This window comes from Sycon ciliatum, chromosome 3 (genome assembly GCF_964019385.1).
Source record: "Sycon ciliatum chromosome 3, ocSycCili1.1, whole genome shotgun sequence".
In the NCBI taxonomy this organism is placed as follows: domain Eukaryota; kingdom Metazoa; phylum Porifera; class Calcarea; order Leucosolenida; family Sycettidae; genus Sycon; species Sycon ciliatum.
This window is the reverse complement of record NC_088645.1, coordinates 2,330,016-2,348,907: the sequence shown is the minus strand read 5'-3', so window position 1 is coordinate 2,348,907 and position 18,892 is coordinate 2,330,016. Positions and strand designations below refer to the sequence as shown.

At 49.0% G+C, this 18,892-nt stretch overlaps 1 protein-coding gene across 2 annotated transcripts in view; it reads left to right on the top strand.

The window, feature by feature from the left end:
• Nucleotides 1-18,864, top strand: part of LOC135811213 (E3 ubiquitin-protein ligase TRIM71-like) — a 233,073-nt gene extending 214,209 nt beyond the window's left edge. For both annotated transcript variants that reach the window (XM_065324404.1, XM_065324405.1), the window contains one exon: nt 17,854-18,864. In XM_065324404.1, the coding sequence (XP_065180476.1) occupies nt 17,854-17,994 (141 nt within the window). In that variant the 3' untranslated portion in view covers nt 17,995-18,864. The remainder of the gene's footprint in view (nt 1-17,853) is intronic.
• Nucleotides 18,865-18,892: the final 28 nt, after the last annotated feature.

The window sequence follows — 18,892 nt, the reverse complement described above, 5'->3', positions numbered from 1 at the left end:
CGGAAGTCATTGTGTACAGCTAGCGGTAATCATCTAGTTTAGGGTCCCAAATTATTTCGCACTTTCCCAGTGTTCTCTGTACTTTCTGTGTACGTGAGAGCGTGCTTGAGTGTGTTTCGAAGTTTTGTGTCCTTAGTATTGAGTTGTTTCCTTTGACTTTGTGATAATGGCTGGGCGTCCCGGTGCGCCGATACGGAATGCCGTCCCTCAGGGAGACATAGTGATGAAATTTTGATGGAGCAGTGGACCGTGTTCACCCTTGTGCCGATCTTTTCCAGGACCCAACTTGGCCAACTCGAGTTCCTTGCCGCTCGGCGCTTTATCAGGAACGAAATGCTCTGTAACACATGTGGTGCGCGATGTGGCCTCACTACAGTCCATTTCAAAACTAAACTCTATAGACGCGTAGGGTTTTTGAAATATTTCAAATTTGGCTGGAACTTTTTGAGAATAGTTTTCGGAATATTGCTCAGGACCGCTCCACAATTACTCTCATATTAGTTTCTAAACGATTGGATAACAGACGCCCAATTTGGAAAAGTTTATGCACAAAGTGATCACAGATTTTAAGTGGTATATGCTGGTATAACGGTTTTTGCCTAGGTACGCGTCTATAGTTTTGAAATGGACTGTAGGAGGCAGGAAAGCCACGATGGGTTTCGCTGGAGATGCAGACCTTGCCACTATGTCAAGAGCATCCATACCAACAATGTCGAGAATATGTGAATGCGTGCAAAGCGCCAACTCAACGCAACTTCGGCACGTCTCGCGAGTTGTTCCAACCTACCTCTGCGAGTTCGTGTGGAGGCAAAGAGTTCGAGAGGAACGAAACACCTTCGGCTCCCTGCTCGCAGCATTCATCAGCAGTACCCTGTCTGATCGGTTCTGATGAAAAAAACCCATATCAACAGCTACTAGTACTGTGTTTTTGATCTCGATTTACAAATTTCTGGGGTTGACACGCTCTCACGTACACAGAAAGTACACAGAACACTGGGAAAGTGCGAAATAATTTGGGACCCTAAACTAGATGATTACCCAGCTAGCTCGAGCCTGGTGGGGAGTGGATGCTGAAGTAGCCGCTGAAGTTCAGAGTGAGGATGAAACCTTCTTTGGTTCCGACATCGATGTCAACAGCAAGGCCGAATCGCAGCCGTCATATCCTGCTGCGTTGCGGCTCAAGGTGGTCGATGACTCGTCAGAGTCGGAAGATGAGGAGTCATCACCTGAGATAAATTCTAAGTCTGGGGCTAGTGATGGCAGCGACGTCGTGTCGTCAGCTGCGGAGGAAGAAATGGAAGACATTGCGGAATGACTCCACGCAGGATGCAGCTGCAAAATAATAAGTCGATCATGTCTCCGCACTCTTCAGCTATTCTTTGTCATTCTAGCTGCTTACTGCACTATTTCAAAGGTATTACAGCTCCCTACCCACCTTAGAATGCTCAATATTTATTGTACACATACATCGTATACATAGATTGCACCAATTTGGAGTACATCTTGTAAATTGGTGTATACACCCGTTTTGAATCGGAATATTGAACATTTTCTTGGCTGAGGTCCTTCAGTAGATGTGTTTCGACAAATTTCTAACCAAAAAGGAATTTTGAAAAATTTGACCCTAAGGGCTGTTTTCGCTGGTTGAGGCCTAGATATCATAAGTCCAATGATCGTGTTTGTTCACAATAACTGTCAGGCTGGGCATTGCACGGCTTCTCTTTTGCTACCCAGTGTCAAAGCTCATGGTGACTCCGTTACCACCACTCAATTTCTTCTCCTCTTCCGCAAACTCTGCACAGCTTGTCTACGCCACTTTTTCAATGACGGGACCTATTTCCCGCTCCTGTCGTTGCAGCGTCTCTCCCCTTGGAGGAGGGATGTTCATTGAGGTCAAAAAATGGCTAACATGTGTTGCGCCGATACTGGCATGATCCATGCCTTTAGTGAAAAATACAAAACAGAATGCCAAATAAGCCAACGCGCGCGCACACACACACACACACACACACACAATAAATCCCGCACACGCATGCGCATTCGCCTGAGCGTACACCCATCCGTGCGCATGCACACAAACCAGTGTGCTCATGCATACATTCGCGAGCGCGTGCACACATACATACACACAAACATCCGTGGGAACGCACACATACAAACACACAAACATCCGTGTGAACGCACACGTACACAAATATGAAAATACAATATTGATACATGATCCCAATCTCGGCGGTTGAACGCCCCTAACATACACATACACATGAATATGGACATATGCACATACACACTAGCAGGGCGTGCGGGCATACACGCGCGCGCGCACACCCTTTGACCACACACACACACACACACACACACACACACACACACACACACACACACAAACACACAGGAACTGGAGCAGTGACCGAACAAATGCATTCCATGTACACAAATTATAATTACAACTACTGGTATGTTCACTTACCCAAGGCACACTTGGTGTTTACATCGTTACTCCGATTTTGGCCGTTTTTACCAGTGTGAGAATTGGAGGTTTGCAGCTTGCTCACAACACCACACTTGCTGCACTTTACATGTAAAACGCTAACCAGGCCCTTCTTCTCCTCGCCAGAGCAGTCAATCAGTCGCAGTTCCGTCCTACATGAACTGCAACCCTTGTGTAGGAGCTCTGCCAGCAAACGCAGCTCCACAATGCGTTGCCCAATTAGCAAATTATCGGGAATGGGGAGCTCCACAGAACCAGGATTTTGTGTCAATGTGGGAGCTGCAAGTGGGACCACTTACCAGAGAGTGACCACCCACTTCAAGCTGCACAGATGGCTAAAGCTGACTGCTACCACTGCTAGTGTGCTGGACTTCGGTGTCCTGACCTACATCGTCTCCAGCCAATTTCCTGCTCTTCTGCGACTTCGCGCCAGCAAAATTCGTCCTGAAAATTTTAAGGTGAGCCGCAACAGCTTTCCGTTTGTAACGGCCAGAAGCCCTTCCCATCGTAGCTCAAAAACCCAAGCAAGCATACGGAGGAAGACGATTCCAGCACAAACACACCTAAAAACAACCCTTGACAAACAGATTCCACAGCAGCTCCTTTTCATATTTCCGCATGGGAGCTAGCCGGGGGCTCAGATCAAAGTTTTTGAATCTCGCGGCAAAAAAATTCCGGGTAGTTCTACCATTTTACGCTGCGCTGCGCAACTGTTCGGAGCCTCCTTAAGTATTGGTATTGCCCCTGCAACCTGCATCACCATGTTTGCCTCTGTGTCCACCACTGTGCATAAAACTATTGATTTTCTGTGTGCAATGTGAACTCCTTAATTACCAGATTTTGTATTCCTCGATCTATTTACTTAGCCTATCCTCGATTAACTGCTCCCTAGCCCTCTACATAAAGTTGCCATTTCATTCTTCTTGCAAGAGATCCCCTCTACAGGCCCAAAGCTTTAGAGAAATCCTTTTAAAATATAATAAAATACAAACAAATATTATCAGAAGCCGCACATAACACTCTAGAGCCTTCACTACTCATACACATATGTACCTGTCAATACCCATTTTCAGCATTTTGCTGAGATCTCTGGATCCGCCATTGTTTGCCTATGATGTAATAAGAAAATTGTTTTCTCCTACACTAGACCAAACTTGCGTTCCCGACGATTTGTTAACACTTGAATAATTCACAATTGCCATCTAGAACACAGGACAAGTGCATAGAACCTTAGCCTCGGCAAATCTGCACAAACAAACACCAGTCCCTGCTCAATGCACAGGGCTTGGGGGAGTTTCCACTCATTAGTTGAGCTTGAGTAGGCTGAAGAAGATTGTTTTTGAGGACTAACCCTTAAATTTATAGCTCTCTTCTGCAATCCATACCCCCACCAGATACGCTCATTTATAGAAACACTCCATTTTCAGCACGACAAACACCTCGTGAACACCAGATAGCAGTGTAAGTCAGTATTGCTCCTGGAAGGTGAGAACAGACGTTGAGGAGTCTCGATCATTCACAACGCTGTCAACTCCAAACCAGCTAGTCAAAAACTTGTACTTGGAATATCAGTAAAAAACAGTGGTAGCAACGTCGGCAATAGATGACTTGCACAAAGATTGTCTGGGTTCGAGACGGGGCAAGTGGACCTTCTGACTCTGACTTCCCCACCTTTTGAGTTCGTGACTTTCGAAGTTTCGCTTTTTGCCTGACGAACACTGAGCTGGTTTTTTTGGCTAGAGAGTAGAGTTGTTTTGATTCGGCTTGTATCGTCATGCCGAAGCGCTGCTACGCTCCTGAATGCACTAGCAGACGAGAGATGGAACTGAGGCTCCCATTGATTCCATACGTTCCTTTTCGAGCCGGCCGGCCGGGAGGCAGAAAAAATGAGGGAATTTTAAGGTGAGCCGCAACAGCTTTCCGTTTGTAACGGCCAGAAGCCCTTCCCATCGTAGCTCAAAAACCCAAGCAAGCATACGGAGGAAGACGATTCCAGCACAAACACACCTAAAAACAACCCTTGACAAACAGATTCCACAGCAGCTCCTTTTCATATTTCCGCATGGGAGGTAGCCGGGGGCTCAGATCAAAGTTTTTGAATCTCGCGGCAAAAAAATTCCGGGTAGTTCTACCATTTTACGCTGCGCTGCGCAACTGTTCGGAGCCTCCTTAAGTATTGGTATTGCCCCTGCAACCTGCATCACCATGTTTGCCTCTGTGTCCACCACTGTGCATAAAAATGTTGGGTTAGCTTTTGGGCTAACCCTAGTTAGCGATAAGACCGATGCGCTGCTCTCTATCTCATGCTAGCTGCGATCGAGCTGGCTTTACACGTGCACTCAACTGCTGCGCATGCGCGCCCAAATCGCCTTGGGTAGCTCTTGCTGCGCTGACTTTGGCTTGCGCTTTCCTTTGCAGTGTCACTGAGCAGCAACCGGAGTTTGTTTGTTGAGAATAGAATTAATTATTCAGACTCCTTGTAGATTCCTCGCAGCCGTTTACTGCACGACAAACATGTTGTCTACCTCTGAAGCACGCCGTATGAACGTGTCGGACTTGCGGGCCGAGCTGGAAGGCCGTGGGCTGAATTCGAGCGGAACAAAGCCCCAGCTTCTTGCCCGTTTGCTGCTCAGTATCCAGGACACGTCGAGCTCGGCGGCACGGGAACCTCGATCTCCGTCGGCCACGCCATCCTCGCGGCAGGAGCACGAGCAGGAGCAAGAGCAGGATCTGGAGAGTGCTGCAGCAGCTTCTCCGACTCCCCAGATCCCGGACCGGAGCAGTAATGACGATTTGCGCCAGTTTGTGCGGCAGGAAGTACATTCCGCCGTCACCGTTGCCTTGTCGGAGGCGATCGCTCCAATGCTGGCCACCATCACTGCCCCTGGATCCGCTGGAACTCAACCTTCGGCGGAGTCTTCCAACGCTGGTAATCTCTCCGTTCCCCAGACTATACGAGAGAAAATATTGAAGGGTGACTTTGTAGATTTCACCCAGCTGCTGCCCGATACTATCGCCACCTCGTATTCTGCCCCACGCCAGCTTCAGCTGCAGTTCAGCAGTGGCGGCCAGTCTCTGGAGGTGGTGGAAGGTGGAGCGGCGCAGCCCGTTCGTCGACGCGTCCACGACTTGCCGACATGGCTGGAGGCATGGACTCTCTTCATGAACGTCGTGTGTTCTGCCAACCCGTCCCGCCTGCAGGAGATGCTCTCCTACCAAGCCACCATAGTTGCAGCCAACAGGCAATACTATCCGGAGGCTTGGCTGTCGTACGACACCCAGTTTCGCTCTGCCATTTCTGCTCAGCCAGGCAAGCGCTTTGACGTCATCGACATAAATCTGTGGCAAATGTCCGTGACTAGCCGATCAAGGCCCACATGTGAGTCCTGCCGCCTCATCCATCCCGGAGGCGGCCAGTGTCCCTTTCGTCCGCAACGTAACAACCAGCAAGCCTTCAATGGAGTCCGTACGGTGTCTAATGGCCAACCAATCTGCCGGAACTTCAACGCTGGGCGTTGCAGTCTCAGCACGTGCAAGTACGCCCATGTCTGCAACCGCTGCGGGTCCAAGGACCACAACGGATCTAAGTGCGGTAGGCGCCAGTAACTCTGCTGCTTTGGCTGCAGCTCCCGCGATTGTACATATTTCTCCCTGCACTTCACGTTCTACTGATTTCACAAGCGCATGTCCTGCTGTCCACACACCCCTCTCTGTTTCTCGCTTCGAATCACTGCTCCGTAACCACCCTGACAGTTCATTGGCTTCGTATGTTATTAACGGCCTCCGCTGCGGCTTTGACATTGGCTTTACCGGCAACCGCATAACTAACCAGCACTCGTCCAACCTCTCATCAGCATTCCAGCACTCTGCATTTGTGTCTGCACAGCTCACCGCTTCCTGCAACGCCGGCTACACGGCTGGCCCATTTGACTCGCCCCCATTCCCATTAATGTACTGCTCTGGCATTGGCGCTGTTCCGAAAAAGAATGGCAAGCTACGCTTGATACACCACCTGTCCAGCCCTGCCGGCTCCAGCGTTAACGACGGGATCCCTGCCGAGCCTTTCTCTTTGCAGTACATCAGCATTGATGAAGCCATTAACATCATTATGTCCTCCCCGTCTCCTGTCTATCTCTCTAAACTCGATGTGAAGAGTGCTTTTCGTCAAATACCTGTCCGCCCACAGGATTGGCATCTCCTCGGCATCCTGTGGCAGGGGAAGTACTACTACGACCGTGTCTTGCCATTTGGGCTCCGCTCTAGCCCGGCGGTATTTGATGCAGTGGCAGCCACCATCGAATGGATAATGCACCACGAATTCTCCATCCCTAATTTGCTGCATTTCCTGGACGACTACTTGTGCGTGAGCGTGGGCCAGGCAGTGGCGAATCGGCAGCTGGCCATTCTTCTCCGTGCATTCTCATACCTCGGAGTCCCGCTCGCGCCTGCAAAGGTGGAAGGCCCGTCTCGTACCCTGACATTCCTGGGCATTATCCTGGATTGGGAGAAGATGGAAGCCCGGCTCCCTGACGACAAATTGGCCGACATCAAGCGCCTGTTGACTGCAGCGAGCATCAACCCCACCATGTCTCAGCGCGAACTCGAATCTCTTCTGGGGAAACTCTCCTTCGCTGCAAGAGTCATCGTACCCGGCCGGACATTTATGCGGCGCCTGTGGTCTATTTGCAGTCGCTACCAGCAGCCTCACTACCGCATCAGTCTGACTACCGAGTGCCAGGAAGATATCCAATGGTGGCTACGGCTCCTGGAACAATGGAACGGAAAATCATTCTTCCTGTTCCCAGATTGGACACCATCTCCAGACTTGGAGCTGTTCACTGATGCCAGTGGCACCCTGGGCTGGGGCGCATTCAACAGCGGCCGCTGGCTTCAAGGGACCTGGTCGCCTGAGCAATTCACTCACAGCATTGAGTGGAAGGAGCTCTACGCGTTGGTCACAGCGTGCTGCACGTGGGCCAAGGAATGGCGCCAGCTTCGTATCACAATGCACTGCGACAACAAGGCTGTGGTAGATTGCATCCGCTCCGGCACATCCAAGTCACCGCCAGTGATGACCCTGATCAGGGAGCTGTTCTTTGTGTGCGCCCGCTTCAATTTCACCGTCACTGCTGCTCACATTGCTGGCCAGTCTAACTGCATTGCCGATTCGCTGTCTCGTTTCCGCATGGAGGAATTCCGACGTCTCGCCCCAGCTGCTCAAGCACAACCAGACCGAGCAGTGCTGCCATTCCAGTCGATGTAATATAGCCTTGACATACAGGTACCGATTGTCATTGCTAAATTGCCGTATTGAGAACCTGCGTTGGATTTCATCCATCTGCATGCCTACCTTTATCCATCTCGTGCCTTAATCACTTGTTCTTAGCTCTCGTGCATTGGTGGTGAACGCTTGCTGGGGTGCCGTGTGCTGGTTTTCTGGGAACAGCTTCCTTCAACTGGTTGCTTTGCTGCTACTATCTCTGCTTAAAATTGCATACTATTGGTCGGCTGTTTACGACGCCAATCAGTAGTCATTGCACCCGGTCGCGGGTACTATTGCCGCTCAAGCATGAGCGATTGCTTTGGCCGTTTGCAACGCCAACTGCTTCACCCTGGTTGGCTGTTTGCAACGTCGATCAGGGAACTTTGCACCCGGTCGCGGGTACTGCTGCAGCTCAGTCGTGAGCGATCACTTTGGCTGTTTGCAACGCCAATCGCTTCACCAGTTGATCGAAACCAGCACACTGGTGTACCCCAATCATCCTTGTGCGGTGTTGTGAGAATACGTGGGTATGCATGCAGCTTTGCTCTGTGACTTTCCATTGCATGTAGTCACTTGGCTCTCCCATTTCCTATACACTGCTCTGATGCATTCGGGTGCAAGCGCTAAATGTTGGGTTAGCTTTTGGGCTAACCCTAGTTAGCGATAAGACCGATGCGCTGCTCTCTATCTCATGCTAGCTGCGATCGAGCTGGCTTTACACGTGCACTCAACTGCTGCGCATGCGCGCCCAAATCGCCTTGGGTAGCTCTTGCTGCGCTGACTTTGGCTTGCGCTTTCCTTTGCAGTGTCACTGAGCAGCAACCGGAATTTGTTTGCCACCCACCCTCCCATTCCCACATTATATAGGTGGGAACAGCTTCCTTCAACTGGTTGCTTTGCTGCTACTATCTCTGCTTAAAATTGCATACTATTGGTCGGCTGTTTGCGACGCCAATCAGTAGTCATTGCACCCGGTCGCGGGTACTATTGCCGCTCAAGCATGAGCGATTGCTTTGGCCGTTTGCAACGCCAACTGCTTCACCCTGGTTGGCTGTTTGCAACGTCGATCAGGGAACTTTGCACCCGGTCGCGGGTACTGCTGCAGCTCAGTCGTGAGCGATCACTTTGGCTGTTTGCAACGCCAATCGCTTCACCAGTTGATCGAAACCAGCACACTGGTGTACCCCAATCATCCTTGTGCGGTGTTGTGAGAATACGTGGGTATGCATGCAGCTTTGCTCTGTGACTTTCCATTGCATGTAGTCACTTGGCTCTCCCATTTCCTATACACTGCTCTGATGCATTCGGGTGCAAGCGCTAACTATTGATTTTCTGTGTGCAATGTGAACTCCTTAATTACCAGATTTTGTATTCCTCGATCTATTTACTTAGCCTATCCTCGATTAACTGCTCCCTAGCCCTCTACATAAAGTTGCCATTTCATTCTTCTTGGAAGAGATCCCCTCTACAGGCCCAAAGCTTTAGAGAAATCCTTTTAAAATATAATAAAATACAAACAAATATTATCAGAAGCCGCACATAACACTCTAGAGCCTTCACTACTCATACACATATGTACCTGTCAATACCCATTTTCAGCATTTTGCTGAGATCTCTGGATCCGCCATTGTTTGCCTATGATGTAATAAGAAAATTGTTTTCTCCTACACTAGACCAAACTTGCGTTCCCGACGATTTGTTAACACTTGAATAATTCACAATTGCCATCTAGAACACAGGACAAGTGCATAGAACCTTAGCCTCGGCAAATCTGCACAAACAAACACCAGTCCCTGCTCAATGCACAGGGCTTGGGGGAGTTTCCACTCATTAGTTGAGCTTGAGTAGGCTGAAGAAGATTGTTTTTGAGGACTAACCCTTAAATTTATAGCTCTCTTCTGCAATCCATACCCCCACCAGATACGCTCATTTATAGAAACACTCCATTTCCAGTGCGACAAACACCTCGTGAACACCAGATAGCAGTGTAAGTCAGTATTGCTCCTGGAAGGTGAGAACAGACGTTGAGGAGTCTCGATCATTCACAACGCTGTCAACTCCAAACCAGCTAGTCAAAAACTTGTACTTGGAATATCAGTAAAAAACAGTGGTAGCAACGTCGGCAATAGATGACTTGCACAAAGATTGTCTGGGTTCGAGACGGGGCAAGTGGACCTTCTGACTCTGACTTCCCCACCTTTTGAGTTCGTGACTTTCGAAGTTTCGCTTTTTGCCTGACGAACACTGAGCTGTTTTTTTTGGCTAGAGAGTAGAGTTGTTTTGATTCGGCTTGTATCGTCATGCCGAAGCGCTGCTACGCTCCTGAATGCACTAGCAGACGAGAGATGGAACTGAGGCTCCCATTGATTCCATACGTTCCTTTTCGAGCCGGCCGGCCGGGAGGCAGAAAAAATGAGGGAATATTTATTAGTACATGTATCATTGGTGTAGGCTGCAACAAGCACGTCGTGGTCCTGAAGTGTAACTGCTTTCCCGCAGTAGAAGCGAAGTCAAGCACGACGAAAGTTTGTGGACGTCTAAGAAAGAACTCGATTCCCTTCGATTCGGCTGCACTAGCTCCAGAGCGACCCCAGTCTCCTGAGGACAGACTGCGGAGAGGCCAGGAACCTGCCGAGTCAAGTGCGGAAGCCCAAACCACGAAAATGAGGGGTGGAAGGACTGAGTGTGAGAGCCAGATGGCCTTTAGTAGTACTTCAAGTAATATCTGAGTTGAAGGAGAGAACAAGTGTGCTGGAGAAACGCTGCGAAGTCCTCAGGCCTGATGTGTACTAGCTACTGTTGAAGTCTCACTTGTTCCGATATGAACACTTCATCAGCCCTGACTCTGAGCTGCTGTAGCTAGACTTGGACTTAGGCCAGAGACATAGCATTGTAAACCTTACTGAAGCCATATGTATCCAATGCCTGGCTCTAGTGAGAAAGCAGTTTGGCGCAGGCTCGCAAACTATGATTGAATCAGGGAGTGGTGGAAAGTCACATTATACCTCCCCATGATTAGCTGATAATGACGGCGATGCGGCTCCGGCTGGGTCTCAGTCTCAGAAAGGATTTGTTGGAGCATCATCAAACAGTGCATTCGCCTTCATCATACACTGGCTCCATTGCCTACAGTAATTCACATTTTGACGGGACGCGCTGGGACGATGCGGAAGGAGCGGCGGGAACCATTGGAGTGCTCATGATGCTGGTTAGCGGAGACCGGTGTGTCAGGAACGGGAACGCAACCGCACTACTGTACAGATCAGGAAGCAATGGAAGAGTTGAATCTGCTCAGCCTTCCATGCCGTTTACAGGGACACGAGCGTAAAATGGCTACATTTCAAATGTGAACTGGCGATGGCATTGTGTGGCGACGAACACAACTGCAACTGTTCAAATTTCAGCATTTCGAACATTATGCTTCCCATGATAACTCACCGAATGGCTCACATGACGGAGTTGGACATTACCAGGCTAGGATTATCATTTGCTGTATTTATGGATAGTCCTTGAGTTTTCAGATGAAGTGCTTTATCTTTTACCTGTGGTTCCTTTAGTATGGCACAATGTCCATGGCTGCTTCCTTGTCTTCATAACAGACAGGTATAATCAGCATGATCCTGATTTTTTGGAGAAGAAATATAACTTTCCTTTCGGAAAGGAAGCCCAGAAACGTCAACCCCCATGGACTGTGCTTTATGACTCTCGTCCATCGACGTTAACCGTCGCAATAACTGCTGCATGTATGTTGTGCTGTTCGAACCGTACAAGATTTTACAGCTCACCCACGCCTTCCCAACAGGCTCCTATATCCCGTACCGTTAGCATTACATTGAATATGAACTAGGCTAGCACAGTTATCCTTCGTTCTTTTGATGGCGGTAGCATGTAACTTGACGTGTTCTTGGGATCCTCGTGCAACACTTGCTGTTCCCGGATGCCATATTATTGGGTGCATCGAGGTTGCTTCTATGCTCACTGTTGTTTAGTAAGACAATGTTTTATAACTATTTCACCGAAGAATAAGGCAAGAGTATTTTGGGTTGGTTTGGACGCCTGGCTTCTCTTCACATAATTATACAGTCATGTACTTCCACGCAGGGAGTAGTACAATACAGTACCTGCTTCCACTAACCCTACAAGTGCACATGCATGACTCATGAGCTGCTGAAGACAGTGACGGTACTGATCATGCCGTGCACCGTTCATTCATGCTGACAACAAAAGTACACTACACTAGTACTAGTCTACAGACGGTGTAGGGTGCCCGCAGTGTAGCCTGGGTGCACAGGGACAGGGTGCACTTGCCCTGTCTCACTTGCGGCTCGGATCTTTGTGCAAGTCATCTATTGTAATGCAAGAAAATTGGTTGTAAGCCCAGCACAGCCTTGTAACTACATCATTATTAATGTTACTATTCCGTAAAAGTGACATACATGTCACAGGTTGTACGGGTGCAAAACAAGATTAAATCGTATCCATTGTGAAAGGATCGGGAGAACTTCAAAGTCAAAAGATCAGTCTGGGAAGTAAGCTGCCTTAAAAGAGAGAAAAATGCCAGACCCACCAGGACTTGAACCCAGCGCCAGCTTGCTTGTCATGAGGAAATCTTATTCAAATGAATATTTGGTGGGAGTTTGCCATTGAATTTCAAGAGGAACTGTCACATAAAGATTCCTACACTTGTCTTGTGATGATAGACAAAATGTTGTTGTACCGAAGGTTGCACTGCTGCACATGTGTCTGAAAGGAAAGATGAGGGGAGCTTGTCACCTTCATCTTTAACGGATTCATCGTTATCAGAAGAATTACATTCACCTAGTTACGGTTCTTCTTGGCTCGGGTTGGTTTTGTGATCGCCGACCGAAGGTGACGTGGTGCTGTTTTCGCCTTATGGTGCTGTTTTCGCTCAGTTTCGTAATGTTCCCCCACATGAAATGGACCAAGACCTTTTACTTACATGCCAAAAAGATCCTTGTGGAAGAAGTTAAAAAGATGGTAGCTGTTCAAATAACTACGTAGGTACGCATGGGTCTCTACCTTTTGGCATTCTCCTTCTGCACGACGTACCCATGTGGGCAGCACTGGTGTCCAAGTTCACAAGGCATTTGTGCACCGAACATCGAAGCAGCTACAGTGTATGTCGATTGACCAGCACACGGGTTTGACTACGTTTTGACGATGAATGTACAAGTGGAGATCTAGTCCGGCGTGGCATCACACGGTACTTTGCGACAACTGTGGGCACCTTCATTTCAAATCATGAAAACTGTCACCCAAAGGAAGTAATGGCGTTGACAGTTCCTCCATTCCAGGTTCATAGTGAGATGGTTACTCTAGTATAGTAGTATTCGGATAACCTCAAGCTGTGGACAGCATCCTCTGTGGTCCTTTGTGGACTCGTCAGCGCAGCAAAGGGAAAATGTGGCCGAGCCTGACACATGTAGCAATGAAAATATTTTTTGCAAAGCCAGATTTAAATAAGGTCCAAAAACAGGTTACCAGAGTGCTCAAACTGACATGTCAGTGAGCTGTGCATAACGCAGGCAAACAGCAAAGGCACTATCCCGCACGAAATTGCTCACCTACTACAGTTCTGGACAAGGAAACCCAGTGGATTGACCTGGGCCGGTGTCCTCAGTGCGTACAGAACGTTGTGTACTACAGTCATGTTGATCTGATGTGACCAGTGCACTGCAGTGACCAGTGCACTGCAGTGACCAGTGCACTGCAGTGACCAGTGCACTGCAGTGACCAGTGCACTGCAGTGACCAGTGCACTGCAGTGACCAGTGCACTGCAGTGACCAGTGTACTGCAGTGACCAGTGCACTGCAGTGACCAGTGTACTGCAGTGACCAGTGCACTGCAGTGACCAGTGCACTGCAGTGACCAGTGCACTGCAGTGACCAGTGCACTGCAGTGACCAGTGCACTGCAGTGACCAGTGCACTGCAGTGACCAGTGCACTGCAGTGACCAGTGCACTGCAGTGACCAGTGCACTGCAGTGACCAGTGCACTGCAGTGACCAGTGCACTGCAGTGACCAGTGCACTGCAGTGACCAGTGCACTGCAGTGACCAGTGCACTGCAGTGACCAGTGCACTGCAGTGACCAGTGCACTGCAGTGACCAGTGCACTGCAGTGACCAGTGCACTGCAGTGACCAGTGCACTGCAGTGACCAGTGCTGCAGTGACCAGTGCACTGCAGTGACCAGTGCACTGCAGTGACCAGTGCACTGCAGTGACCAGTGCACTGCAGTGACCAGTGAACTGCAGTGACCAGTGCACTGCAGTGACCAGTGCACTGCAGTGACCAGTGCTGCAGTGACCAGTGCACTGCAGTGACCAGTGCACTGCAGTGCACTGGTCACTGCAGTGCACTGGTCACTGCAGTGACCAGTGTACTGCAGTGACCAGTGTACTGCAGTGACCAGTGCACTGCAGTGACCAGTGCACTGCAGTGACCAGTGCTGCAGTGACCAGTGCACTGCAGTGACCAGTGCACTGCAGTGCACTGGTGCAGTGACCAGTGCACTGCAGTGACCAGTGCACTGCAGTGACCAGTGCACTGCAGTGACCAGTGCACTGCAGTGACCAGTGCACTGCAGTGACCAGTGCACTGCAGTGACCAGTGCTGCAGTGACCAGTGCACTGCAGTGACCAGTGCACTGCAGTGACCAGTGCACTGCAGTGACCAGTGCACTGCAGTGACCAGTGCTGCAGTGACCAGTGCACTGCAGTGACCATTGCACTGCAGTGACCAGTGCACTGCAGTGACCAGTGCACTGCAGTGACCAGTGCACTGCAGTGACCAGTGCACTGCAGTGACCAGTGCACTTCAGTGACCAGTGCACTGCAGTGACCAGTGCTGCAGTGACCAGTGCACTGCAGTGACCAGTACACTGCAGTGACCAGTGCACTGCAGTGACCAGTGCACTGCAGTGACCAGTGCACTGCAGTGACCAGTGCTGCAGTGACCAGTGCACTGCAGTGACCAGTGCACTGCAGTGACCAGTGCACTGCAGTGACCAGTGCACTGCAGTGACCAGTGCACTGCAGTGACCAGTGCTGCAGTGACCAGTGCACTGCAGTGACCAGTGCACTGCAGTGACCAGTGCACTGCAGTGACCAGTGCACTGCAGTGACCAGTGCTGCAGTGACCAGTGCACTGCAGTGACCAGTGCACTGCAGTGACCAGTGCACTGCAGTGACCAGTGCACTGCAGTGACCAGTGCACTGCAGTGACCAGTGCACTGCAGTGACCAGTGCTGCAGTGACCAGTGCACTGCAGTGACCAGTGCACTGCAGTGACCAGTGCACTGCAGTGACCAGTGCACTGCAGTGACCAGTGCACTGCAGTGACCAGTGCTGCAGTGACCAGTGCACTGCAGTGACCAGTGCACTGCAGTGACCAGTGCACTGCAGTGACCAGTGCACTGCAGTGACCAGTGCACTGCAGTGACCAGTGCACTGCAGTGACCAGTGCTGCAGTGACCAGTGCTGCAGTGACCAGTGCACTGCAGTGACCAGTGCACTGCAGTGACCAGTGCACTGCAGTGACCAGTGCACTGCAGTGACCAGTGCACTGCAGTGACCAGTGCACTGCAGTGACCAGTGCTGCAGTGACCAGTGCACTGCAGTGACCAGTGCACTGCAGTGACCAGTGCACTGCAGTGACCAGTGCACTGCAGTGACCAGTGCACTGCAGTGACCAGTGCACTGCAGTGACCAGTGCACTGCAGTGACCAGTGCACTGCAGTGACCAGTGCACTGCAGTGACCAGTGCACTGCAGTGACCAGTGCACTGCAGTGACCAGTGTACTGCAGTGACCAGTGCACTGCAGTGACCAGTGCTGCAGTGACCAGTGCACTGCAGTGACCAGTGCACTGCAGTGACCAGTGCACTGCAGTGACCAGTGCACTGCAGTGCATATACATCAACATGTACATGTACATGTAATGCATGTGTGTACTGCTTATCCACGGCTGAATGGCCAGCGCCCTGGGGCCGCTAGACGTGTCACCGGATTTCCATGTCCACGATCCTACGACAGTACAAGAACAGGAGTAAAATACCGAATTTTACGGTGTGTTGGGCTCACCAGAGTCTAAGCCACACCTGCCTTTTCGGGTCCACCATCTGTATTTGTATTGCCATCCGCTGTATAAGCCACCCGCCCGTCAGATGTTGAATGTTTTGGCAACCTAACTTTAAGATGGTTATCATCATAATACAGACAATGGTTTTAAGGTTGAGAAGCATGACCGAAGTTCTACAAAGGTTGTCTACTTTGCCGTTCACTCAGAACTGGCAACATGTACAATGATGAGCTTTGCACCAGTACAATGATGGGCTGCAGTACATGAAGAGTAGCTGAACAACACCATGCATGCTGTATATTCATAGAGTGCTGTAGCGCTGGTAGTCATTCCTAGCATTCCCAGTCATAGCCGCAGGGGTGAGTTTGCAGTTTTTGTATGCATTTCAAAGTGCGGAACACCCCAGAAAATCCGGTACTCAATCTGCGGGCAGAATTGTTTTGCCCGTAGCCTTGTTTTACATGAGAATTTTCAACCCGGGTTGAAAGTCTGTACAAGGGAGAAATATGTGGGTGTTGACATGAAGACAGTTGACTCGCGTCAAATACTGATATGCCGTCAAAAGTCCACTTCTAGAGTCCTATATAATAACGTGAAAGCATTGGCGCAAAATACTCCTTTGCAGTGCTGTTCAAACTTGTTCCGGTGCAGTGCTGTTCAAACTTGTTCCTGTGCAGTGCTGTTCAAACTTGGCGCGAGATATGCACAGAAGTACGGTAGTAAGATTTCTCAATGTCAACCCTCCCTGGGCCCGAGGGGATGGTTGAAATCTACCTCGTTTGAAATTTCAACCCGAATGAAGCGCAATGCGTCATATTAACGCCCCAGTCAATCTGTGGTCAGGGTGGGTTGAAACTTGACCCTGGCTGAAACGCCCAATGTAAACACAGCCTAGTGGACTCGCCAGCGCAGCACAGAAAAAAGAGGCCAAATCGTATACTTTGGTAAATAATGTTCTTAATTTTTTAGGCCGGCAAGAAAATAAAAAATCGCTCCAAACACACACACATACGGTCTCTGGACTGCAATAAAGAAAATAAAAAAATTCGGCCCTGGGCATCATCAAGATTGACTGTAAAAATGCAAGAAAGTTTACAGATAAAATCTGTCTCATTGTGTGTATACCGTATTTTCCAGTGTACATGTATAAGCCGCACTTCCAACGCTCAAAATACACTCAAAAATGTGGGTTGCAACTTTTACTCCGATGATCGGTAATAAATTACTAGGGTTGATGTCTGTATTTTGTGGAAAACAATCTGGGTTGCTGTTTATACTCCAGTGTGACCTATACTCCAGTGTGACCTATACTCTGGAATATACGGTATGTGTGTGAGTGTGTATGAGTGCATGTGTGTGCATGGTGCGTGTTTTTATGTGTGTATGTGTGTGCGGGGCGCGTTGGGGGGGGGGGGGGGGGGGTGGCGGGTGTTCGCGTTCTCGTGTGCCACACCCGATTCTGCTCGTGACTTGAACACTGTTGGTCCTTTCGGGACCTTCTATCATCTCTGGATGGGCACATTATAATAATAATAATTATATTCTATTGTAATGTATGTGCACTTCTGAAGTATAAGACTGTGTATGTATGTATGTGGTGGGTGTTTGTGTGGGCATGTGTGTATGTGTGTATGTGTGTGTGTGTGTGTATGTGTGTGTGTATGTGTGTGTGTGTATGTGTGTACATGTATGTGTAAATGTGTGAATGGGTGTATACCGGTGTGTGTGTGTGTGTTTTGTGTGTGTGTGTGTATGTATGTGGTGGGTGTTTGTGTGGGCGTGTGTGTATGTGTGTATGTGTGAATGGGTGTATACCGGTATGTGTGTGTGTGTGTGTGTGTGTGTGTGTGTGTGTGTGTGTGTGTGTGTGTGTGTGTGTGTGTTGTGTGTATGCCGGTATGTGTGTGTGTGTGTGTGTGTGTGTGTGTGTGTGTGTGTGTGTGTGTGTGTGTTGTGTGTATGCCGGTATGTGTGTGTTTCCATTGTGATACCCTGTTAGGTGTTCACTTCTGACACATTCTCTCACGTGGCTACCTTCGGTTCAAGCAGTTGTCTTTCTGTTCCGCAAGGCATTGCAGTATCACCCAGTGGTACTGTGTATGTTTGTGACTGGGACAAACACTGTATCACAATGTTCTAACTTTTGTCCTGGAGCATCTTGTTTCTTGTTCTACACTAGTGTTTCTCACTGCTGTGAAACATGAACAGGACCAGTATTAGCAGTTTTGTTTGCTCAGGATTTACTTAAGTATTTCAGATTTTTTGTGTGACACATCGAGTATGCATAACCTTCCCAGTAGCAAATATGCATTGGGCAGGCCAACAGTAGATCCAGCCAAGTCCTTACCCACTGGAACAGTTCCAACATGCCTTAAGATGGTGAGCATTGCCAATTACTTTTTATCATACTTGCATGCTTGAATGTGTGCTTGCATAAGTGTGTATGTGTGTGTGTGTGTGCATTTGTTTGTGTGTGTGCGTGTGTGTGTATGTGCGTATGTGTGTATGTGTGTGTGTTTGTGTGTGTGTATGTGTGTGTATGTGTGCGTGTGTATGTTTGTGTATGCGTGTGTGTATGCATGCATTTGCTTATGAACTCCTGCACTGAGTTGTATATCTACATTGTACTTGGATCACTCTCATTGTTACAATCCTATTCTCGATGTGCAGAGGATGATTCTATTGATTGTGTTGGCTGCGTGCTCTTTTTCCTTTCTCTGAAAATCTATTGCATTTTAGCAAAATGTCTCTCTACTAAGTGTCGCAATACGTCATAGAGTTTTTTATGTGACTTTTGATTACAATGAAGAATGTGCAGAATGTCTGAGGCTCTGTTTTCTTTCGATCCTGTTTTGTGGTGTTTTGTGTTAGCATCTTTATTTTAGAAATGTTTGAAAACGTTTAAAAATCCTGCTGCTCACCCTTGTTTGATCTGAAGAGATGCAGTATTGTTAGTTGTCTGATGATTGCCTATGGAGTATGGCCATGAAACTCTTTGTTATAACGATGATGTGTGGTGCTCTGTGTCACATGACCAG